The sequence below is a fragment of the Bombina bombina genome, chromosome 5 (assembly GCF_027579735.1).
Source record: "Bombina bombina isolate aBomBom1 chromosome 5, aBomBom1.pri, whole genome shotgun sequence".
Lineage (NCBI taxonomy): Eukaryota > Metazoa > Chordata > Amphibia > Anura > Bombinatoridae > Bombina > Bombina bombina.
The window spans coordinates 159,307,951-159,334,362 of NC_069503.1; the positions used below are offsets into that span (position 1 = coordinate 159,307,951).

Here is a 26,412-nt window from a genome sequence, read left to right on the forward strand (position 1 = left end):
TGGCCACCTGGCTTCCTCCCTGGGATGTCCCTGGTGTGGGTTCCTCCCTATCCTCTCCCTCCTCCCCCCTTCTGTCCCCATGTGCACCCTCTGTCCCTCTTCTAAGTGTCCCTGGTCTCTGGGCATCTCCCCTCCCATCATCCCTTCTAACTCTCCCTCTCCCCACTCCACTAACTCCCTGACGGGGACCCCGCTGCTCCTCCTGTCCGCTACAATACTCCTCTCCCTGCAACTCTGCTCCCCTCCTCCCCTCTGCCCTACCTCTCCCTGACATCCTCACACTACACACACTCACACACTCACACTCACTCCCAGTTCAATCACACACAATCACAACCAAACACTCAGCCTATCACACTGTAAAATTTAAATAAAATGTGTGAGGTGTTAGAAAAAAAAGTGTTGTGTATTTTGTATATGTATGTATGCAATATGTGTGCAATATGTAAAAATAAGTGTAAGTAAATGTACAAGCTTACCCAAACAAAAATCCGACTTAACTAACTATTATGCTGTGCCTCTCTCACTACTCTTACTAATCCTAAACTCACTGTAGTGTGCTGTAGCTCAATGAACCATCCAAACACACTAAAGAAAATGGCGGCTGCGCATGGGTTTATATATGACTTTTGAATAGCGTAATTACGTTGCGCATTTTTAGATGGAGTCGCGGGTAATTTTTACGATTCTTAGCCAAATTTGCATAAAACTACACTTTATTGAGACTTTAGTGAACAAAATACTGGCGTAAGTACTTGCGACGACTAAAATGTGTATTTGCGCACTTTTCGGAACAATGCCAGTTTGTCCTACTTACACCACTTTAGCATCTGATGGCGCCGTATATTGGATAGCCCGATGTGCGAGGTTAAATTACGGGCGGTGCGGGTTCCCTCGCTTGCGCCGAAAACTACGCCGTATATCGGATCGAGCCCCAAATCCTTTACCTGTGGCTAATTTAGAGTTTTTGGATAAAAGTCCCTAAGGTGGGGCTATTTCTACTATTGCCGAATGTAATTCTATCTTATGGAAGATATTTTTTCTTTTAAGGATCCTTTAGATAGGAAGTTCGTATCCTATCTTAAAGAAGCATATTTACATATTGGCTATGGGCGCGATCCAATATACGGCGCATGTTTCGGCGCAAGCGTGGAAACCTGCGCTGCCCGTAGTTTCAGCTCGCACATCGAGCTATCACATATACGGCGCCGGCAGTTGCTAAAGTGCCGTAAGTCGGACAAACTAGCGATGTCCAGAAATAAGCGTAAGTACAAATTTCTGGAGTCGCCAGTGACTTACGGCACTTTAGAAACTGCCGCCGCATAAAAAAAACTAACTAAAATATTAAATCTCCCGTTACTGTCTAACACGCCTCCCAAAAATAACCCGACACGTATAACCCTCTATCCGCAATCCCCCCTCTCACTCCTAATAATAAATATATTAACCCCTAAACCGCCGCTCCCAGACCCCGCCGCAAGCTACATTAAATGTCTTACCCCCTAATGTGAACTCCCTACGCCGCCGCCAGCTACTTTAAATGTCTTACCCCCTGATGTGATCCCCCTACACCGCCGCCAGCTACATTACATGTCTTACCCCCTAATGTGATCCCCCTAGACCGCCGCCACCTATATTAAAATTATTACCCCCTAATATGATCCCCCTACACCGCCGCCACCTATATTAAAATTATTACCCCCTAATGTGATGCCCCTACACCGCCGCCACCTATATTAAAATTATTACCCCCTAATGTGAGCCCCCTACCCCGCCCCCACCTACATTAACTATATTACCCCCTAATATGATCCCCCTACACCACCGCCACCTATAATAACTCTATTAACCCCTAATCTGAGCCCCCTACCCCGCCGCCACCTATTTTAACTATATTAACCCCTAATGTGAGCCCCCTACCCCACCGCCACCTATATTATATTTACTTCCCCCTAATCTGACCCCCTTACACCGCTGCCACCTATATTTAATTTATTAACCCCTAACGTGAGCCCCCTACACCGACGCCACCTATATTAAATTTATTAACCCCTAATCTAATCCCCCCTACACCGCCGCCACCTATATTAAAATTATTAACCCCTAATCTAATCCCCGCTAAGTCTAACCCTAACACCCCCTAACTTAATTATTATTAAAATAAATCTAAATAATATTAATAATATTAACTAAATTATTCCTATTTAAATCTATTCTAATCAGCCAATAGAATTACAGTAGCTCTTATTCTATTGGCTATTCAAGTCAGCCAATAGAATTAAAGTAGCTCTCATCTGTTTGGCTGATTTGAATTTGAAGGCTCAAATCAGCCAATAGGAATTCAAGGGACGCCATTTTTAATCGCGTACCTTGAATTCCTATTCAGTGTACGGCGGAGATCGTATGAAGAGGATCCTCCACGCTCCATGGCTCCGGTCTTCAGTTCCATCATCGACAATCTTCAGTTCCAGCATCGCCGGTCTTCATTTCCAGAGAGGACGGTCTTCAGCTCCGCGGTCATCGGTCTTCAACTCCTCCGCTCTGCGCCGGCTGGTTCCTGGAAGAAGAAGAGGTTGTCGCCTGAAAGAAGACTTCTCCGCCTGGAACAGGACCTACTCCGCCGGTCTTCAGGACTGGTAAGGACCACTTGGGGGTTAGACTTAGGTTTTTTTAAGGGGGGATCGGGTGGGTTTTAGAGTAGGAGTGTGTGGGTGGTGGGCTGTAATGGGGGGGGGGTTGTTCTTTTTTTTAAAGGTAAAAGAGCTGATTACTTTGGGGCAATGCCCCGCAAAAGGCCCTTTTAAGGGCTGGTAATAGAGCTGATTACTTTTTTAATTTAGTTTAGGGTAGGGAAATTGTATTATTTTGGGGGGCTTTGTTATTTTATTAGGGGGCTTAGATTAGGTGTAATTAGCTTAAAATTCTTGTAATCTTTTTTTATTTTTTGTAATTTAGTGTTTTGTTTTTTTTGTAATATAGATTAGTGTATTTAACTGTATTTTAGTTGAGATAATTGTAGTTAATTTAATTAATTTATTGATAGGGTAGTGTTAGGTGTAATGGTAACTTAGGTTAGGATTTATTTTACAGGTAATTTGGTAATTATTTTAACTAGGTAGCTATTAAATAGTTATTAACTATTTAATAGCTATTGTACCTAGTTAAAATAAATACAAAGTTACCTGTAAAATAAATATAAACCCTATAATAGCTACAATGTAATTATTAATTATATTGTAGCCTTCTTAGGGTTTATTTTATAGGTAAGTATTTAGATTTAAATAGGAATAATTTAGTTAATATTATTAATATTATTTAGATTTATTTTAATAATAATTAAGTTAGGGGGTGTTAGGGTTAGACTTAGGTTTAGTGGTTAATATATTTAATATAGGTGGCGGCGGTGTAGGGGGATTAGATTAGGGGTTAATAATTTTAATATAGGTGGCAGCGGTGTAGGGGGATTAGATTAGGGGTTAATAAATTTAATATAGGTGGGGGCGGTGTAAGGGGGTCAGATTAGGGGGTAGTACACATAATATAGGTGGCGGCGGGGTAGGGGGCTCACATTAGGGGTTAATATAGTTAAAATAGGTGGCGGCAGAGTAGGGGGCTCAGATTAGGGGTTAATAGAGTTATTATAGGTAGCAGCGGTGTAGGGGGATCAGATTAGGGGGTAATACATATAATGTAGGTGGCGGCGGGGTAGGGGGCTCACATTAGGGGGTAATACATTTAATATAGCTGGCGGCGGTGTAGGGGGATCAGATTAGGGGGTAATACATATAATGTAGGTGGCGGCGGGGTAGGGGGCTCACATTAGGGGGTAATACATTTAATATAGCTGGCGGCGGTGTAGGGGGATCAGATTAGGGGGTAATACATATAATGTAGGTGGTGGCGGGGTCCGGGAGCGGCGGTTTAGGGGTTAAACACTTTATTAGGGATTGCGGCGGGGGATTACGGTTGACAGGTAGATAGACATTGCGCATGTGTTAGGTGTTAGGTTTTATTTTGTAGGTAGTTTAGGGAGTTACGGGGCTCCAATACTCAGCGTAAGGCTTACTACGCCTGCAATTTGTGGCGAGGTGAAAATGGAATAAGATTTCTCCATTTTCGCCATGTAAGTCCTTACGCTGTATATTGGATACCATACTGCGTGGGTTTGGTATATCACTCTATGGGGAAAAAAAACTATGGCTGAAGGGTGAAATATACGAGCATAACTTCTATGTTACGCCGTATATGTGATACCAAACCAGCGCAAAATTTGGCATCGCAGGCTTTTGCGGGCGACGCTGCAAATAACTTTTTGGTTGGACAGTTTAGTTATCAGATCTTGTTTTGTCTAAGCATTGTTCTTTTACTTCAACATGCTAATCATTTCATTTGTGATGCTATATTTTATGTCATTTTAATTTATATTAAATCTTTGTTTTAAGCCATTCTTACTATAAGAGTTTTTATGGCTTAAATCTCTGATATGGTGTCTAAATTTAGATTACTATCTTATCTTTATAGAAAAGTAATTTTTTTGGTTTTCTATTGGATTTTATTATCTCCACTATTACTGGGGGAAAGGGAGTTTTTTCTGCCCCAAGATAAAAAAATCTTAGGGGTCTTTTTTAAGCTCCCAATTATTTTTTACTTCCCCTTAGGCCTTTAGCTCTAATTAGAGATCTACTCCGAATTTGAATAAATCCAAGCTTTATAAATAAAACCAAATTCAGCCCCTAAGACTGCATGAAGGTGCGGCCCTTAAGTTCAACTTGGGGGGGGGCAGATTGAATTTATTTCAACACATTTGGACAGTTTCTGTTCAAAATCAGTGGATTCAGAATGTTATTTTCTCAGGGGTATCGAATAGGTTTCAGAATAAAGACTTCCATGGGAAGATTCTTTCTTTCCCATGTTATAACAAATCCTGTGAAAGCTTAGGTTTTTCAGAAATGTTTTTAAGATCTAGAGTTTTCAGGGGTGATTGTTTCAGTTCCTCTGCAGGAACAGAGTTTGGGTTTCTATTCAAATCTATTCATTGTACCAAAGAAAGAAGATTCGTTCAGACCAATTCTGGATATGAAATCTTTTAATAGTTTTGTAAGAGTCCCAACTTTCAAGATGGTGACTATAAGGACTATTCTGCTGTTTGTTCAGCAAGGTCACTTCATGTCCATAATAGACTTACAGGATGCTTATCTTCACATTCAATTCATTCAGACCACTATCATTTTCTGAGATTCTATTCTCTAGATAAGCATTACCAATTTGTCGCTCTTCCATTTGGCCTAGCGACAGCTCAGAGATTCTTTTCAAAGGTTCTTATGCCCATCTATCTGTAATTCAGAGAGCAGGGTATTGCAGTGTTTCCTTATTTGGACAATATCTTGGTACTAGCTCAAATCTTTTCATTTAGTAGAATCTCACTCAAAACAATTAGTGTGGTTTCTTCAAAGACATGGTTGGTTGAAGGATCAATTTACAAAAGAGTTTTTTTGGAAAGTGTTATTTCTTTTGGCTATCTCTTCTGCTAGAAGATTTTCTGATTTGTTTGTTTTCCATCAAGATAAAGCTGTTTTGAGGACTTCATTAACATTTTTGCCTAAAGTTGTGAATTCTAACAAATTCAATAAGGAATTTGTTGTTTCTTCTTTGTGTCCTAATTCTAAGAATACTCTTGTAAGGTTTTTTCATGTTTTGGAAGTGGTAAGAGCATTGAAATATTATGTTGAGGCTTTTTAAGATTTCAGAAAGACTTATAGTCTGTTATTTCTCCTGGCTCCAGGAAAGGTCAGAAAGCCTCTGCTATTTCTCTGGCATTTTGATTGAAACTTTTGTATCACAAAGCTTATTTGAAGGCGGGGCAGTTTCCGCCTCAGAGAATTACAGCTCATTTTACTAGATCAGTTGCCTCTTCTTGGGTTGTCAAGAATAAAGCTTCAGTTGATTTAATTTGCAAAGCTGTAATTTGATTTTCCTTTGCATACTTTTTCTTAATTTTACCATTTTGTTGTGTTTGCTTTTTCGGAAGCAGCCTTTGGTAGAAAGGTTCTTCAGGCACTTATCTCAGTTTGATTCTAGTGCCTTTGATTTGAGTTTTTTTGAAATTTTTTAAGAAAATGTATTTATATTTTGAATTTAATTTCTCAGCGGATTTAGCTGTTGTTATTTTATCCCTCCCTCTCTAGTGACTCAGGGATTTCCACATCTTGGGTATTATATCCCATACGTCACTAGCTCATGGACTCTTGCCACTTACATGAAAGAAAACATAATTTATGTAAGAACTTACCTGATAAATTAATTTCTTTCATAGTGGCAAGAGTCCATGAGACCCACCCTATTTTTGGTGGTTATGATTTTTTTGTATAAAGCACTTTATTTTTTCCAGTTCCTCTTTTTGTATGCTTTTTACTCCTTCTTTTACTCCTCACTTCTTGGGTACACATTAAACTAAGGTATGAGTGAGATGGGAGGTGTACTTATAGGCATTTCGAGGTTTGGGAAACTTTGCCCCTCCTGGTAGGAATGTATATCCCATACGTCACTAGCTCATGGACTCTTGCCACTATGAAAGAAATGAATTTATCAGGTATGTTGTTACATAAATTTTGTTTTTTTGCTGATTATTATGGTGATTGACTGAGCCTTGCCTGTTGTCCTTGTTGCAATCCTGCCTTGTTGCCATTTTGCTTACAAAGGGACGCGAGTGTGCGAACACAGTTTTCTGTAAGACAAATCCTGTTGGGACCCTCTTTCTAGATAAGTGATTATTGGGCTTAAATTCTCTTCCAAAATTGGTGCAATTTTTCCCCACAAATGACAATAGAGTTACTGGTAACGTATTAGCAGTTGTTTTATATTTTTAATGTTTTAAATCAAAGGTATTCTATAGCTATAGTTAAATTGTAGCTGTGATTTGTAATTGTAATTTGTAGTTACAGGTAGGTGTTCCATAGGCCTGTGTAGTCTATAAATAATCTAGCATCAAGCAATTTACTGTTAAGAGGAAAGGTTTTGTATTCCATATTGATAAATTCATTTTTATTTACTGTGAACTCTCTTAAGAACTGCACATAAATTGGCTATTGTGTTGAATTGATAATTGTATAACAATCTCTGGTTGATTATTTGAAGTATTTTAAGAATCTTTTGACCCAAATAGTTTAATTGTATTTTTCTGGAAGTTCTATTAGATTTATTTAGATTTGGTAATATTTGTGTTGAAATATTTGGTTATATTGTTAACTAAGCATTGTTAAGTTAGTAGTCCATATTTTGGTATTGGAGTAAGTGTTGCTGGTTAAATACAAATTGTTCTTGTAAAATTAATGTGGAATATTTTTTTATTGATTCATTTTGAGTTAAGATTAATTTATATAAATATTATGTCCATACATGGGATAATAGACAATATCTATTAAATAGTAATTAATCTAAATATCTCTATAGCCTGCTTTATATTTTAATATTGTATTGATAAATTGATAGATATTACTGGGCATAGCTACTACATAAATATTATCAAGGTGTATATAAAGATTAACTGATCAGAATTTAGGAATATTTTATAGTGAGATTAAATATAAATTTTTAATAATAATATTGTTGTCAAATTTATAGATATCCCAATAGTGATATTTTGGGGTACACTACAGAGATTTAACATCTTACTGGAATGTATTGACAAAATACTACTATATTAATTGTAGATATCGCTGACAATAATTGTATACTGCTATTAGTTATTAATATTCATAATTACAATACGTAACACGTTGGTGGCAACTGCTGCTGAGAAATACACCAACATTACTGAAGGACACTCCTGAGACGTATCAAAAACATCATTCCTATACAACCACGTGAATTTAGGCGTTATATTTTCATGAAGGATACCAAATAAATCCACAGCTAATACTGCCATCCCAATATCCCTAATAATCTTTCTGCGAACACAGGGATCAGCCCTCTGGGACATCAACCACCTCCATTTATTGCGGGGAATAATGTAGGACTACCCAACTCTGATCCCATGCCAAATGGTATACTACCACCTCAAATCTTACAACATCATTGTACAAATGTCAGCAGCTGGTTTACTTCCAACATCATTCCAACCCAAGTGTATACTAATCACATCAGGATGACCCCACTGCCTCTCAGCCTCCTCAAGTGATGTGAGTGAGGGGGGTGGAAGTCTTGGTGAGTTCCCACACTTTATTTTGTAGGACTTGAACCCTGGTTGTTATGAATTAGCAAAGAACTTTCCAACTGTGGTCACTGCTCTAAATACTGCCTAGTGACTTGAACCAGACATGTCTCTCTCACAGAGGATCTGAAGCAACGTTCAAACTACTGATGTCTGGAAACCCTTTACTGCTTTTACTGATAACCAACTCCCCAAACCAAACTAGTCAGTCTCGGACCTCTGTATAAAAACTAACATGTTTACGTTGCAACCACCCATTTAGGGATCTTGTATTGCTCTTCATCAAATTGCTCAACCGTAATGCAGCATGATAAGCTAAAACAAATTTACACTCAAATAGTGTAATCTAGTCCCCACTAATTTTTCTAATCTGTGTAACATAGCAGGCTCCCTCAAATCTGGGTTGTTAATCTTCATGCGATCCCACCCTTTTAGCAATGCTTTGGCAAGAAACATTCTCCCTGGGTCCTTCATATTCAAAGCCTTACAGAAAAATTATAATGCTGCCATCTTAGTCTGCACCACCCCAAGACTCACACTAAAGCCTCTCAATCGCACCATCTATTCTGTCAAAAAGTGGTCGGAAACTGCATGATATTAACTGCATGATGTTCTGTGCACAAAATACCTGCCATTTCAACCAACGTTTCCAATAACTGTGCCATGTAACTGAAGCAACTGCATTCCATAACATTTACAGTGTGCCGACCCAAAGGGGGCACCTGCCAAAAGAATGGTGGACAAACATGACTATGAGCCTCGACCTGTGGTGCCAAAATTCTGAACTCAGCCCACTGGAAATGTGACAGCACATCCGCTAACCCATTGAAAACCTCAGGAACATGCTTAGCTGAGAAGCTGATATTAAATCTCAGGCTGTGAGGGAGTTAGGGTGTGGTGTCTGGGACTCCGAATGCACGAAGAGATACACAGAAGTCTTTTTGGAAGCTTTACTGATTGATAAACAAAAGAACAGTTGGTAGTTTAGATTGAAGATCACAGAAACAACAAGCTTGAACATAGGCCTTATGCAAAACAGTCCAATAGTCCAATATAAGGTTCAGAACTTGTTAGGTAGTTTGCAGAAACTAAGTCCAATAGATACTGGTGCTTAAATTGAATCGAAAGGGTGAGGCTGTCACAGAATAGCTGGTAGGTACAGCAGACACAGCTAGTGAGAGGAAGGCAGACACATGTTTCACAGCAGGCACAGGATACCCAGTGAGTACTGTTGGTGAGACCAGATAGGATAAAAGATAGGTAAAGCAGGCACAGCTGGTTTGAAGAAGGCTGTCACTGGTATAGTAGACACAGGTTTCTTAACTGGCACAGGCTACCCAGCAGGTACTGTTGATGAGACTGTCACAGGATACCAGATAGGTACAGCTTTAGGAACAAGGTGAAAATACACAGGTATCAGGTTAGTCTGCTTGGCTTTCAGGAACCAATTGAGCATTCCCAAATGCAGGTGCAAGATATTTATGATTGGTCTCTGGAACATGGTGTGCATACACAGGTACAAGGTAAGTGTGCATGGTGTCTGGAGCAAGGTGAGCATATGCAGGTATCAGGTAAGTATGCTTGGTCTCAAGAGCAAGGAACAAGGTAGATAAGCCAATAACTCATAGTGATGGGCTGAGTGAGCTTTTAAAAGTTGCTCCTGTACCTGAGTCCCTTTAAATCTAGGTAGTGTGTGGCTGTGTGTGCCTAGAGAGCTGCAGCTGTGGAGTCTCAGTGTTCCTCCATGTGGGACACTGAGATGGAAAATACTGTCTGCGTTTTTCAAGACCTCCCTGTACGGCCATTGTAAGTACCCTCACACCACTTCAAAACTAGAAAACAAGCAACCTAGCCACCGGAGGTGAAACCAAAGCCAGTTAATTTTATAGACAATACTCTGATTATCTCTCCAGAATACCAATGCCCAGTCCAACAACAGCGATGATCAGAGCTCCACTACCACCAACAAAATGTGAAACAGCTCCAGCAAGGTCAAATTTTTAACCAAGCCAGCCCGCCCACTCACAAGATAATAGCCAACACCGGACACCACTTGCTCCAAAACAAAAATAACCAGGAGCATTAGTGTACAAAGCCTTGGAACTGTTTGGAATGGGCTTTTTTAAAAGTCGATAAACTTTTTTCTGCCCTTTTTTTTCCCTTAAAGGAATATTTTTGCAGTAAAGAGTATAAAGAAGGCTGAATAGTGCCCATACCAATGCTGTTACTCTACTTGCACTTTCCTGATAATCAGCACAGTTCCTAATATACTCTAATATCAGCTGCTTAAAGTGAATGTCAAATTTGATGAATCAGTGCCCAGTTTTTAAAAACACTATTAAAAACAGGGGCACTTTCATTCATCAAACTTTACATTTCACTCGTTTTGTTAAAATACTTACCTTTTAATCTTGAAAGCCGCTCCAGCACTTCCCTTGCCCGTCGCAAGCCTCTTCATATGTAAAAAATGACAAAACCGGCTTCCTACAATCACGGCGTTGCCTCAGGCAATGATTCCTGTGTGGGGGGGGGGGGGGGGAGATGTGATTGGAGGATGCCGTATTCATCATTGCTGATGTATGAAGTGACGAGTGGCAGGAGGAGGAATCTCTGAAGCGGCTTTCAAGATATTAAAAGGTAAGTATTTTAACAAAACGAGTGAAAGTTTGATGAATGAAAGTGCCCCTGTTTTTAATAGGGTTTTTTAAAACCGGGCAAAGATTCATCAAACTTGACATTCACTTTAAAGGGATAGTCTAGTCAAAAATAAACTTTCATGATTCAGATAGAGCATGCAACTTTCTAATTTACTACTAGTATCAATTATTCTTCGTTCTCTTGGTATCTATTTAAAAAAGCTGGAAAGTAAGTTTAGGAGCCGGCCCATTTTTGACTCAGCACTTGGGTAGCACTTGCTGATTGGATGGCTACATTTAGACACCAATCAGCAAGCCCTACCCAGGTGCTGAACCAAAAATGGGTCGTTTCCTAAGCTTACATTCTTGCTTTTTAAAATAAAGATACCAATAGAGCAAAGATTAATGTATAATAGGAGTAAATTAGAAAGTTGCTTAAAATTACATGCTCTATCTGAATCATGAAAGTTTAATTTTGACTATACTATCCTTTTAACCTTAAAGCAATAATAAACTTTTTTCTTTCATAATTCAGATAGAGCATGCAATTTTAAGCAACTTTCTAATTTACTCCTATTGTCAATTTTTCTTTGTTCTTTTGTTATCTTTATTTAAAAAGCAGGAATGTAAAGCTTAGGAGCCGGCCCATTTTTGGTTGAGAACCTGGGTTATGCTTGCTTATTGGTGGCTTAAATGTAGCCACCAATAAGCAATCACTTTCCATAAGCAGTGTTATAAGGGTTCAAACAAGACTTTTAATTTTAAGAAAGAAAAATTCAATAATTTAAGGAAATCATTAAATAACATAAATTGGGACAAATTATTCTCTAGTAAAAATACAGAAGATAAATGGATAATATTTAAAACTTTGTTAAATAAATATACATATCAACATATACTACATGGTTATAAAAGTAAAAAAAAAACAATCCAAGCCAATGTGGCTAAATAAAAATGTGTTAGGGAAATTAGGAAAAAGCATAGGGCATTTAAATTGTTCAAAGAAAATAGTACAGACTCAACATACCAAATATATAAGGAATGTAACAAAGCATGCAACAAAAAAAAAGCAATCAAATTAGCCAAAATTTAAAATGAAAGATTAATTGCAATGGATTCTAAGTCAAATCCTAAAAAGGTTTTTTAAGTATATAAATGGAAAACAATCTAAGAAGGATAATATAGGTACATTAAAATGTGTGAAGGTTAGCATGAGTAACAGTGACAGGTAGAAGGCTGAGGTACTAAACCAGTTCTTTTCTACAGTATACACAAGAGAGCAACCAATGGGAGATACTTTGTAGCAAACTAGATCAGGCCAGCCCAAACCATTAACTACTAGGTTATCTATAGAGGATATCAAGAAAAAACTGGATAATATTAAGGTAAATAAAATTCCAGACCCAGATGGAATACACCCAAGGGTTTTTACGAGAATTTAGCACTGTTAAAGCCAAACCTCTACTCTTAATTTTTAAGACTCATTATCCTCAGGCATAGTACCTCAGGGCTGGCATAAAGCTGATTTAGTGCCACTTTTTAAAAAAGGGAAGCAGAGCTGATCCAGGAAGCTATAGACCAGTTAGTCTGACATCAATAGTGGGGAAGATACCTGAGGGGATTATAAGGGATTATGTTGCTGAGTATATTAGTGTAAACAAGATTATGGGGCCGATTTATGAAAGTGCGAGTGGACATGATACGATGTAGCGTATTATGTCCGCCGCACATCAATAAATGCTGACAGCATACGCTGTCGGCATTTATCATTGCACAAGCAGTTCTTGTGCAGGCCGCTAGCAGGGGGTGTCAATGAGCCCAATCGTATAGGAGCCGGCGGATTGATGTCCGCAGCCTCAGAGCAGGCGGACAAGTTATGGAGCAGAAGTCTTTAGACCGTTGCTTCATAACTACTGTTTCTGGTGAGCCTGAAGGCTTGCACGGAAACAGGGGCATCAAGCTCCATTCGGAGCTTGATAATTCGGCCCCTATGAGTTCAAATCAGCATGGTTTTATGTTTAATAGGACGTCAAACTAATCTAATTAGATTCTACGAGGAAGTAAGTCAAAATATAGATAAAGGGGAATCAGTTTATGTGATATACTTGGATTTTTCAAAGGCATTTGATAAAGTGCCACATGAGAGATTAATGTACAAAATTATGGGACTGGGAATAGCAGAAAATGTTAGTTAATGGAAATAGCTGGATAAAAGACAGGAATCAATGAGTAGTAGTAAATGGATCATACTCAGATTGGACAAAGGTAATCAGTGGAGTACCCCAGGGATTTGTACTGGGCCCTGTTCTTTTTAATATTTTTATTAGTGACTTGGAGCAAGGATTAAATAGCAACATCTCTATTTTTGCAGAAGATACAAAGTTGTGTAAGGGCATAAGGGCAGCGCAGGATGAACTTGCTTTACAAGGGGATCTACAAAAATTTGAAGAATGGGCTGGTAAATGGAAAATGAGATTTCATACTAAAAAATGCAAGATTCTACATTTTGGAAGTAAAAATAAGCAGGCAACCTATTATATAAATGGGACTAGACTCAGCAAAACAGAGGAGGAAAGGGATTTGGGAGTAGTTATAGATAGCAAGCTAAAGATGGGTGCGGGGCAGAGGCTTGTACGGCTAATAAGATACTAGCATGTATAAAAAGAGGCATTGATGCAAGGGAGGAAAGCATAATTCTGTCCCTAAATAAACCCCTGGTAAGACCTCACCAGGAATATGGAGTGCAGTTCTGGGGACCGATCTCAAAAAAAGACATTGCAGAGAAGGGCCACAAAACTAATAAGGGTAATGGAGAATTTAAGCTATGAGGAGAGGTTAGCTAAACCGGGTCTGTTTTCTCTATAAAAAGGCACTTTAGAGGTGACATGATTACTTTATATAAATAAATTCAAGGCCCATATACAGAGATGGCAGAAGCTCTGGGTATTCTTAGAAAATTGTTTGTGACAAGAGGTCACAATTTAATTCTAGTGGAAAGAAGATTTAATCTCCAGAAACGTAAACATTTTTTTCACTGTAAGAGCAATAAAATTGTGGAATTCATTATCTAAGGAGGTAGTAAATGTGAATACTTTAGATACATTTAAAAATGGTTTAGATACATTTCTGGCTAGAAACAGAAATCAGGAATATGACTGCTTGTGTTAAAAGGGTCACCTTTTTTAATGGAATTAATTTAAGCTCAAATTGTGCTTTTTTGTAAGTATATTGAGATTTATATAGGTTGAACTCGATGGACTTCTGTTCTTTTTTTCAACCTCATCTACTATGTTACTATGTAGAAGCTAGTGCTGGATTAACGCAGGTGCAGAGTGTAATTTTGGCAGCACTTCCCAGTTTATGCCGATTTTGGCTGGCTGTCACTCTAATTATATGTGTTACTTACCCTGCTTTTTATTGCAGTTAGCTCGTTAGGGGACATAAAGCATTTGCCTTACATTCATTTATACAATAATTATTTATTTATTTGCTCATTACTCTAGGGGTGATGTTTTGTATGTGTGTGATTCTTACCTATTCTGCTGCAGCTCCGCTTCAATTTGCTTGAACTGATACCACAGTTTTGATCCTCTCTGGCTACCGTAGATCTGTGTGTGAGAATTGCGCATGCGCATCGACATATACGCATACCATGTCCCTACCTAGGTAGCCCACAGTGACAGGACTCATATAATAGGTTTGGAAAAGGATCATTATTACAATATACATTGTACAAAAACCAGGCAGAAATAATAATAGTAAATATTTGGCAATTTTTATTACTTGGATCGATTTTTAAATGCAGTGTAAAAATGTTTTGAGTTGCATATCCCTTTAAGTAAATTATAATTACTCTGTATGGTAGTGTTTGTTCCCATCAGTAATACAGTAATAATGTGATGCTAATGCTATTGGGTTTGACAGCCATCTATTTCAATCAGTCCTACAAAGTCATTATAGAAAATATTTATCAAATCTAAATTCTTTTGCATAGATTTTTTTTTTTATTATTTTACATTGGTTTAATTTCTAACAACGCTCCAGAATTCAGTACAGAGTATTGATTGAAGGTGTTTTCTTTGGTTATTTTAGAAGACATCTTGGCTAGGCCACCTTTTTCTTTTCAGCCTTCTCCTCCTCTATGGCAAACAGTCTTTCTCTCTCTTTGATCAATTGTACTCCACAGTAGGTTACAAACCAAATTGAAAAAGTGCTGATAGGGAAACCTAGAATGAAAACGGAAGAAAATGTAAGAGCACTGATTGTACATCAACCCCAATACAGATCACAAATGCTCTGTGTCTGACCTATACGGTTTATGAAGAGCCCCATTTATTAACAAGAAGATGAACAAGGTTCCCAGCTAGGGAATCAGTCTGCCCTTGTGTGAGGCTTGCAAGGCACTATTTGCTGTCTGCAGTTATCACTGTACAGACACTTGTGTGGCTCCGCCCCCCGCTTTAGTGCAACGAATCGCACAAAAGCAGGGCTTGTCAATCATCCAAGGCAAATCAATCCAGCTTGATTTTACCATGCAACCTCTAACTAACAGGTTGGAAGATTAAATGATTGAGCCTGTATCACAATGACTCCAAAGCTTGACAGCTTGATGGATACAGCTCAATGGAGCCAGCAATGTCTACTATTTTTATTAAGAGTCAGCTAACAATATAACAGTAATGGTAAATTGAACAAATGTGCTTTGAAAATCACATAACTTACATTATAAGCCCGTGTCTATGTTGAAAGGCAGACACATAAACTCATGGAGCGAGTGTCTAGAGCACTGTATGGCAGCATCTTTTCCATTTGCAAGAGCACTAGCATTTTTTCCTGCCATGTAGTGCTCCGCGCAGCTACCTGAGTATCTCCTTAGCACCGTGGGAACAAAGCAAATTTGATAATAGAAGTACATTTGAAACTTTTTTTTACAATGTGTGTGCTCTGTCTGAGTCATAAAGGAAAATGTTTGGGTCTCATATCCCTTTATTTAGAGTTCAATAGATAGTTGTTCAGTGGCATAAAGTAATAAAACAGTTGACTAAGTGCTTCCCCAGTCTCAAACAGGGACAAATGCTTAGGTGTGAGCAGAACCAGCTGCATCAGCAAGGCACAAGTGAGCTATGACAGAAGGGCTTTATTAGCCAACCATAAATCACAGAGAGGCATGTGACATGGTTTTGGAATAGGGAAGTAAATTGTATATACTGTATAAATAAAAGAGCCGTCATCCTCTTTCCAATGAAGTGCCCCTCAGGGTAGTAATTGATATTACAGAAATCGTAATCTATTGTTTGCTATGTGCTCTGTGATTCTAAAGAATATATATATATATATATACACATATAAACACATACATCTAATCACATGTATACACACACACATATATATATATATATATATATATATATATATATATATATATAGAGAGAGAGAGAGAGAGAGAGAGAGAGATAGTACATAGCCGGTAGCCCAGCACTCCTTCCACACTGGTGTACTCACGGTCCGGGTGCTGTCCTTATATAAATGTATAGAAATGTCTAAATGTGGAAGAACACTCACAGGACTTATATTGAAGTAAAGAACAGTGAAATTTTATTTCAAAATTAGTTTCACATTCATTTTTAATGTCGACGTTTCGACCCATTTGTGGGCCTTCTTCAAGACAATTTATAATTATTGTAATGCAGCAGGCATTACTCTCAAACGGCATGCAAACCGGACTCCTAACAGAGCAGCGGTATCAGTATATATATACTTTGAAGCCCTTTCCACTCAAATACATTTAAAAACATGAAAAAAATCATTTTTAATCATTTTAATATTTTATAATGTGTTTTACTGTTTTTACTGTAAATATTTTACATTCCAATGTTCTTCACGTAGTAGAAAATGTTCTTAGTATTTTTAAATATATATTCCTATATATATCTGTATATATATATATATATATATATATATATATATATATATATACCTATATATATTCATACAGATATATAGATATCAATATATATTTTACAAAGAATAATCATATATATATATATATATAAAAATATATATATAAAATAAAAAGATCATTATCTTCTATGTAGAGAACACTGGAATTTAAAATAATTATAGATGTCTTCAAATTTAGCGCATATGAAGATTTTTTTACTCCTGTCATATTTTAACACACATGCATGTGCGTTCAACCCAACAGGAGTTATATTAAAGTGCATTATGTATATATTTCATATTAAATATTAAAAAAATGGTTAATGCCCCTCTCTCTATGCTTTTCTGTTATTGTCGGTCCTCTCCGCACAACATCTGAAACATCATCTGTTCTCTATACCTGGGTGCCAGGGTGTGCAACGGGGGGGGGGGGGGGGGGGGGGGGGGTTAGGGGACAGAGAGAGACAATTTCTTTAATTTCTCTATTTTCTTTATTTCCTTTAGTTGCCTTTACGTTAAGCTGTGAAAGATTTACTATGTAACATGTTGAACATATTATGGACTAATTGTTAAAGCAATTTGTTTTTTTTTGTGAGAACTCTAACGGCTAGATTTAGAGTTTTGTCGGTAAGGAGCCGCGTAGCTAACGCCGGCTTTTTTCTGGCCGCACCATAAAAATAACTCTGGTATTGAGAGTCCACATAAAGGCTGCGTTAGGCTCCAAAAAAGGAGTGTAGAGCATATTTAACGCAGCTTCAACTCTCGATACCAGAGTTGCTTACGGACGCGGCCAGCCTCAGATTGAGCTTGCATTCTATTGGCTGTTCCGATCAGCCAATAGAATGCGAGCTCAATCTGATTGGCTGATTGGATCAGCCAATCGGATTGATCTTGATTCTGATTGGCTGATTCCATCAGCCAATCAGAATATTCCTACCTTAATTCCGATTGGCTGATAGAATCCTATCAGCCAATCGGAATTCGAGGGACGCCATCTTGGATGACGTCCCTTAAAGGAACCGTCATTCTTCAGTTGGACGTCGCCGGATGAAGATGGGTCCGCGGTGGAGGTCTTCAGGATGGAGCCGGTCCTCATCGGATGAAGATAGAAGATGCCGCTTGGAAGATGATGGTTGCCGGTCCGGATCTACTCTTCTTCCCGGATAGGATGAAGACTTTGGACCCTCTTCTGGACTTCTTCAGTGGATGTCTAGCCCCCGCTTGGGTTGGATGAAGATATCGGAGCCAGGACGGATCGGTGTGATACCCGGTGAGGTGAAGACAAGGTAGGATGATCTTCAGGGGCTTAGTGTTAGGTTTATTTAAGGGGGGTTTGGGTTAGATTAGGGGTATGTGGGTGGTGGGTTGTAATGTTGGGGGGGGTATTGTATGTTTTTTTTTACAGGCAAAAGAGCTGAACTTCTTGGGGCATGCCCCGCAAAGGGCCCTGTTCAGGGCTGGTAAGGTAAAAGAGCTTTGAACTTTAGTAATTTAGAATAGGGTAGGGCATTTTTTATTTTGGGGGGCTTTGTTATTTTATTAGGGGGCTTAGAGTAGGTGTAATTAGTTTAAAATTGTTGTAAGATTTTCCTTATGTTTGTAAATATTTTTTTATTTTTTGTAACTTAGTTCTTTTTTATTTTTTGTACTTTAGTTAGTTTATTTCATTGTAGTTATTTGTAGGTATTGTATTTAATTTATTTATTGATAGTGTAGTGTTAGGTTTAATTGTAGGTAATTGTAGGTATTTTATTTAATTAATTTATTGATAGTGTAGTGTTAGGTTTAATTGTAACTTAGGTTAGGATTTATTTTACAGGTAAATTTGTAATTATTTTAACTATTTTAGCTATTAAATAGTTCTTAACTATTTAATAGCTATTGTACCTGGTTAAAATAAATACAAAGTTACCTGTAAAATAAATATTAATCCTAAAATAGCTATAATATAATTATAATTTATGTTGTAGCTATATTAGGATTTATTTTACAGGTAAGTATTTAGCTTTAAATAGGAATAATTTATTTAATAAGAGTTAATTAATTTCGTTAGATTAAAATTATATTTAATTTAGGGGGGTGTTAGTGTTAGGGTTAGACTTAGCTTTAGGGGTTAATACATTTATTAGAATAGCGGCGAGATTCGGTCGGCAGATTATTGGTTAATAATTGAAGTTAGGTGTCGGCGATGTTAGGGAGGCAGGTTAGGGGTTAATAAATATAATATAGGGGTCGGCGGTGTTAGGGGCAGCAGATTAGGGGTACATAGCTATAATGTAGCTGGCGGCTCTTTGCGGTCGGCAGATTAGGGGTTAATTATTGTAGGTAGGTGGCGGCGACGTTGTGGGGGGCAGGTTAGGGGTTAATAAATATAATATAGGGGTCGGCGATGTTAGGGCAGCAGATTAGGGGTACATAGGGATAATGTAGCTGGCGGCGGCGTGCGGACGGCAGATTAGGGGTTAATAAGTGTAGGTAGCTGGCGGCGATGTTGTGGGGGGCAGATTAGGGGTTAATAAATATAATATAGGGGTCGGCGGTGTTAGGGGCAGCAGATTAGGGGTACATAAGGATAACGTAGGTGGCGGTCGGCAGATTAGGGGTTAAAAAAATTTAATCGAGTTGCGGCGATGTGGGGGGACCTCGGTTTAGGGGTACATAGGTAGTTTATGGGTGTTAGTGTACTTTAGAGTACAGTAGTTAAGAGCTTTATGAACCGGCGTTAGCCCAGAAAGCTCTTAACTACTGACTTTTTTCTGCGGCTGGAGTTTTGTCGTTAGATTTCTAACGCTCACTTCAGACACGACTCTAAATACCGGAGTTAGAAAAATCCCATTGAAAAGATAGGATACGCAATTTACGTAAGGGGATCTGCGGTATGGAAAAGTCGCGGCTGAAAAGTGAGCATTAGACCCTATTTTGAGTGACTCCAAATACCGGAGGTAGCCTAAAACCAGCGTTAGGAGCCTCTAACGCTGGTTTTCACGGCTACCGCCAAACTCCAAATCTAGGCCTAAGATTTTGAAAATTTTGTATTATATCATGTAATGTTCTCATATAAAGTAATAAAAGTTTTATTAAAAAAAAACAATATTCTATTATTATTTTGAATTATTAATAATTCTTACAAAATATACTTAAATAGAATGATTTATTATAATTGTTAATAACCTCTATAATAATTATTTTTTATAATAATATTTTGCAATATTTTATCAATATAAATAAGTACATAACACACCCTAATATAACTCCTAATAATAACTAAAAATCTGCATGTGCGCTAAAAGTAGTCATTAATACTTTACATTTTTATGTTCTTCACATTGATGAAAATGCTTTTTAGTTTTTAAATATTTATATGTATAAATATATATGTTTATATGTGTATAAATATATATGTATATATGTGTATATATGTATAAATATATATGTATATATGTGTATATATGTATAAATATATATGTATATATGTGTATAAATATATATGTATAAATATATATGTATATATGTTTATAAATATATATGTATATATGTGTATATATGTATAAATATATATGTATATATGTGTATATATGTATAAATATATATGTATATATTTGTATAAATATATATGTATATATGTGTATAAATATGTGTGTGTACATGTGCATGTGATGCTGTTATTGGCACGGAATTTAAAAGGTTACAGCAGCCTTTCCTCAGTGCAGGAGCTATACAATTAGCCAAATCTAACAAAAGTGTGATGGGTTTCTACCAATTGGCATACTATCAACCTTTTAAGTCCCTTTAATGTGAAATAATATTTTTCCTTACAATCAGCACAGTATTCCAGTTACATTAATTATTGCAAAAACAAAACAAATTTGTAAGCATCAATAGATATTTATATAGATTCCCTTTGTTTGATTGGCAGGACTTCTACTACAATAACATTAGGATGAACTGCTTACTGAAATCAAACAGCAAAGGAGTTTCTTCTGTAAGTTTGAGTTCTGCTGCCATCTACAGGTCACTACACGGTAGTGTGTTTTATATAAAAACATAAAAGCCACCGTTTATTGTCTCCATTACTCTCATGCTTGTAACTTACAATTTTTAGAGGTTATGTGGGAGGAATGAAATGTCTGTAAGTTAACAATATTAAAGGCTACTGTTCTAAAAATATCCAAATGAATCAGCATCATCTGAACATGATCTATTTCTTTTTTTTTTTTTTGTGAAAAATGCAAAGTAAGAGCTAATTAAATGCAAACAAATAAATTTGTATCAGTTGTATACATCCTACTAATGCTCATTGGCTGAAAGGAGCTTTCTACTAATGCTCATTGGCTGATAGGTACTGCCGACTAATTCTCATTGGTTGGTAGGTACTGCCTGCTGATTCTCATTGGTTGGCAGGTACTTGGCTAAAAGATGCTTCCTATTAAGGTCTAGATTAAGAATGGTGAGTTAACAGTTACACACAAGCAAAAAGGGGTTTATCATGGGTGTTTGCGCTTGTTGGGTTTTTAGCTCGTATTACAAGTTGAAAGTAAACGTGATCGCATAAGCACAATTGAAGTTAACGTGCGTCGGGTTAGTGCAACCTCACAGCTCTGGTTAATTGTTTTGCAAAACAAAAAAGTGTGACATAAACACATAAAAAATACATAACAAAGTACAGTTACACTCATAATAATACCATCTAATAAATAATATTTTAAAAAAAATATTGCACAAAAAAGTTATAAGGTCTAAAATATAATAGGTCTCAGGTGTTAGAGAAAAAAAGACAGGCAAAGGGCTTTAACATAGAGATACCTACATATACACCTCTAAATATGTATTTTTATTTATATATTAGTTTATTTGTGTGTACATACTGTATATATTTATATGTATGTATTTACAGACATACACACATATAAACAAATAAATACATATGCATACATATACAGATATATATTGGCTGAAAGGAGCTTTCTACTAATGCACATTGGCTGATAGGTACTGCCGACTAATTCTTATTGGTTGGTAGGTACTGCCTGCTGATTCTCATTGGTTGGCAGGTATATATGTGCATTGGAGTCCTTTGCATTCAAGTAAATGAAAACATGAAAAAACATATTTGTGCAATATTCATACTAAACAAAATGTTTAACTGTGTATTTACTGCACATTTCACATTCCAATGTTCTGCACAAAGCAGAATTTGTTATATGTATTTTAAATAGATATTTCTATATATATTTGTATATATCTATACCTATATATAGTCATATATATATAGTACCAAAATACCATCAGATATATGTAGAAATATGTATTTATGAATAAATAGAACATATTCTTCTATATCAAGAACATTGGAATGTGAAATATTCATATTTTCATGTTGAGTTAGCGCATATGAGAATATGTGATCGGGTTTGCGCGCATGTAGGATGTTGGATTTTTCTTCCACTTTTTTTCTCTATTGACTTCTATGGGGGAATACGCAAACGTGCAAGAGAGATTGTAAGTTTTGCTTTTTGCAATCATCAAGTTAGAGCACGAGCGAAAATGGTTTACTTTCAACTCATAATACGAGCGCAACCTGATGCGTGCAAAAAGTTTACTTTTAGCGCAGTTAACGGTCAAGCGGGAGCATTAAATAACGCTCCACTTGTTATCTGGCTTTATATTGGATGTAGGTCTCTTGGAATGCTGCAATAAGGTCTGATGCCCAAATAAAAAAAAAATCCAGTTATGGAGTATGTGTTCTATATAAACATTCCACAGGATAAATGCAATGGATATCTACTATTAAATTGTACTCATTAATAGTTGACTTGGCCTGTGATATGAGTATGGAGAAATAGTTTTTGCGTTTACCTTTGAGTAACATCCTGTTGGTAACCACAATGGCAAAGGGCAGACTGTTAAGAGACAATATATTATACAGAATAATAGCCCAGAAATTGGCTGCTCCAAAAATCCCTCTTATTCTTCTGGACATAGATTCAGACATCTTCGCCTGTTACAAAACAGAATAGTAAGATACATTTTTTTTCCAATCTTATCTTTATTTGAGAAAGAAAAAATAATGCAACATACAAAGTAAATGCACAAACTAAAGATGCAAAACACATTCACCATTGAAATACTCAGTGAGAAAACCACATGATGTTCCTTTCCCACATTTTCAAACACATTCACCTCCCCATTAAGTAAACCCTTCGCTCTCACTTGGCTTTTTCCGGTACAGAAAGTCTCAATGTCCAGAGATGTGGATTCTCCTGCTTTGTCCCCCAAACATTATTGGTGTAAATGTATGTTTTAAGTCTCTTTATTTAATAAACACAGTCTATTTACCATCGCCTAGATTTAGAGTTCTGCATTAGCCGTCAAAAGCAGCGTTAAGGGCTCCTAACGCTGCTTTTTACCGCCCGCTGGTATTTAGAGTCAGCCAGGAAAGGGTCTAACGCTCACTTCCAAGCCGCGACTTTTCCATACCGCAGATCCCCTTATGTCAATTGCGTATCCTATCTTTTCAATGGGATATTCCTAACGCCGGTATTAAGAGTCTTGGCTGAAGTGAGCAGTAGACCCTCTACCGACAAGACTCCAGCCGCAGAAAAAAGTCAGTAGTTAAGAGCTTTCTGGGCTAACGCCGGTTTATAAAGCTCTTTACTACTGTGCTCTAAAGTACACTAACACCCATAAACTACCTATGTACCCCTAAACCGAGGTCCCCCCACATCGCCGCCACTCTAATAAAAAATTTTAATCCCTAATCTGCCGACCGCACACCGCCGCCACCTACATTATCCCTATGTACCCCTAATCTGCTGCCCCTAACATCTCCGACACCTACTACATAATATTTATTAACCCCTAATCTGCCCCCCCAATGTCGCCGCTACCTAACTACACTTATTAACTCCTAATCTGCCGACCGGACCTCGCCGCCACTATAATAAATGTATTAACCCCTAAACCGCTGCACTCCCGCCTCGCAAACCATATAATAAATAGTATTAACCCCTAATCTGCCCTCCCTAACATCGCCGACACCTAACTTCAAGTATTAACCCCTAATCTGCCGACCGGACCTTGCCGCTACTCTAATAAATGTGTTAACCCCTAAAGCTAAGTCTAATCCTAACCCTAACACCCCCCTAAATTAAATACTGACGGAGGACGTCAGTGGAGCCTCTTTCCTGGATAGCAGCGACACACGCTGGGAGCGTGTGTTTGATGAAGAAGCCGGATCAGCAGCATACGGCAGGTGGAGGACAAGTCTTTCAAGTCGGGCAGAGTAAGTCACAGCCCCGGAGTCCTCCTTGCGCCCAGAGCGATCGGCTATCAAGGTATATTTCTACCCTTTTCCTGCATATAGAGGTGGGGGGGGGGGGAATCATCTAAGGACAGCACCGTTATTTGTTTCTTAGGTCCTGGTGAAGATTAGCTCCGGTACAAAGCTTTACACAGACTTTTTTTCTACTTATATTTATATGTGAACTGCTGCAGTGTGCCTATTGCGCCTTCAATTCTAGATATCGTGCATGAGCACGTTTTTCAAGCTAGCCGCTACCGTAAGCAACGCTGGTATTGATAGTTGATGTGGCGGTAAATATGCCTGTACGCTTCCTTTTTGGAGCCTAACGCAGCCCTTCAGAGAACTCTAAATACCAGCATTGTTTAGAAGCAGCGCTAGAAAAAAAACACGGGTAGCTAACGCACCCATTTGGACGCAAAACTCTAAATCGAGGCGCATGTGTGAATGTTCTATCTTCCTGCTGAACAAGCAAAATCTTATCATATAGGATTGGTGATTGCCAACACAATAAGTGGCAACATCCCTCCAACCTTCATCTGACGTTGGCTACGTTCTGCCACTCCTCAATTGCTCTTCCAAGATATAAATATAATTTATTAATAGGCAGTATGACTTGTTGCTGTGGTTCTCGTAATGAGATAATACATGGTTCCCATTTATCTATACATTTTTGCACTCTTTTGTCTATATCACATTTGGTATCATATTGTTCAATGACCATCTGTTCCATCAGACGTTTTTTAAAAGTGTGAACAAGGGGAGGGTCAAGTAAAACTTCTGTGCCATACAATCTAACATGTTTTTCTCAGGGACAGAGACGGTTGTAACCAAAGAATATTATTATGTGAAGGTTGCATATTGCAATTATAAATCCTCCCCAGACACAAAAATATTTTCTGCCAATACTGCTTTATTTTAGGACATTTCAAAATTAGATGAATCATGGAGGTATCCAACCCCATGCACTCCCTGCATTTATTAGGTGAGTTTAGGTCCCATTTATTATAAACCCAAGGATTATATAAACTACATGTAAAATATATCATTTATGCTTACCAGATAAATTAATTTCTTTCATGGCGGTGAGAGTCCATGATCAATTACTTCTAAGAATTATACTCCTGACCACTAGGAGGAGGCAAAGATCACAAAACTCCAAGAGCCCTTAAAAACCCCTCTCACTTTACTGGAAACTAGTCTGATGTATAGTAAAACCAGAAAAAAAAGAAGAAGGTGGGAAAATAAATAAGAACATGACAAAAATGACCATGGAAAAAAAAGAAGTGGATACTTGAACCGTCACCAGAAAAAAACAATCAAGATTTAGAAAATGATGGGCAGGGTCTCGTGGACTCTCACCACCATGAAAAAAAATAATTTATTAGGTAAACATAAATTATATTTTCTTTCATAAAGGGGGTGAGAGTCAATGATCAATTAAATCTGGGAAACTAATACCCAAGCTGTGGAGTTCATGAGAAATCTGGGCGGGACCAGACCTATACTATTCCAAATTAATTGGCTGATTAGTTGTTTTTTTATGCAGAAAAAATATATATTCAATAAAATTTAATGCCCAGAAAAAGCTGCCTGAATGACTTTCCTACCAAAAGCTCCTTCAGTAGAAGCAAAAACTTCAAAGCTCTGATCACATTCAAATTATGTCAAAGCCTCTCCTTAGAATTCTTTGGATTAGGATAAAAGAGGGAACAACAATTTCACATTTGAAATTGTCAGAAGAAACCACCTTAGGCAAAAAAATTAAACTTTGTCTCAAAACTGCCTTATCTAGATGAAAAACAAGATAAGGAGGCTCACAACAAAGAGACAATTCAGAAATGTTTCTAGCAGAAGAAATAGCCAAAAGAAACAAGACCTTCCAGGACAAAAGCTGAATATCTAAATAATGCGGAATCTATTGGTGCTCTACAAATAATAGATAATAATAATAATAATAATAATAATAATAATAATAATAATAATAATAAAAAAAGGAGGAGCCTGCAAAACTCTTTAAACCAAATTAAGATTCCATTGAGGAGGAATTGGTTTAATCACAGACTAATTAATCCTGAGTAAGTACTGGACAAAATTCTGAATATCTGGAAATGTAACAATCTTCTTGTAAATCAAGTATGAAAGAGATCTGGCCCTTTAAAGAATAAAGGATAAACCCTTTATCCAAACCACCCGGAAGAAATGGAAGAATTCTAGGAATTATAAAAGATTGCCAACTGAAATGTTCAACACACCAAGAACAGTCTTCCAAAACTTGTGATAAATTGTCCTTGTCACAGGTTTTACAGGCCTTAACCAAAGTTTCA

General features: G+C 37.4%; 1 protein-coding gene across 1 annotated transcript in view; it reads right to left on the reverse strand.

Moving 5' to 3' along the window:
- Positions 1–14,598: 14,598 nt before the first annotated feature.
- HHATL (hedgehog acyltransferase like) overlaps positions 14,599–26,412 on the reverse strand; it is a 91,197-nt gene continuing 79,383 nt past the window's right edge. The window contains exons 11-12 of the mRNA XM_053713755.1: positions 22,642–22,783; positions 14,599–15,071 (exon numbers count right to left, since the gene is read on the reverse strand). Of these exons, the coding sequence (XP_053569730.1) occupies positions 14,950–15,071; positions 22,642–22,783 (264 nt within the window). The 3' untranslated portion in view covers positions 14,599–14,949. The remainder of the gene's footprint in view (positions 15,072–22,641; positions 22,784–26,412) is intronic.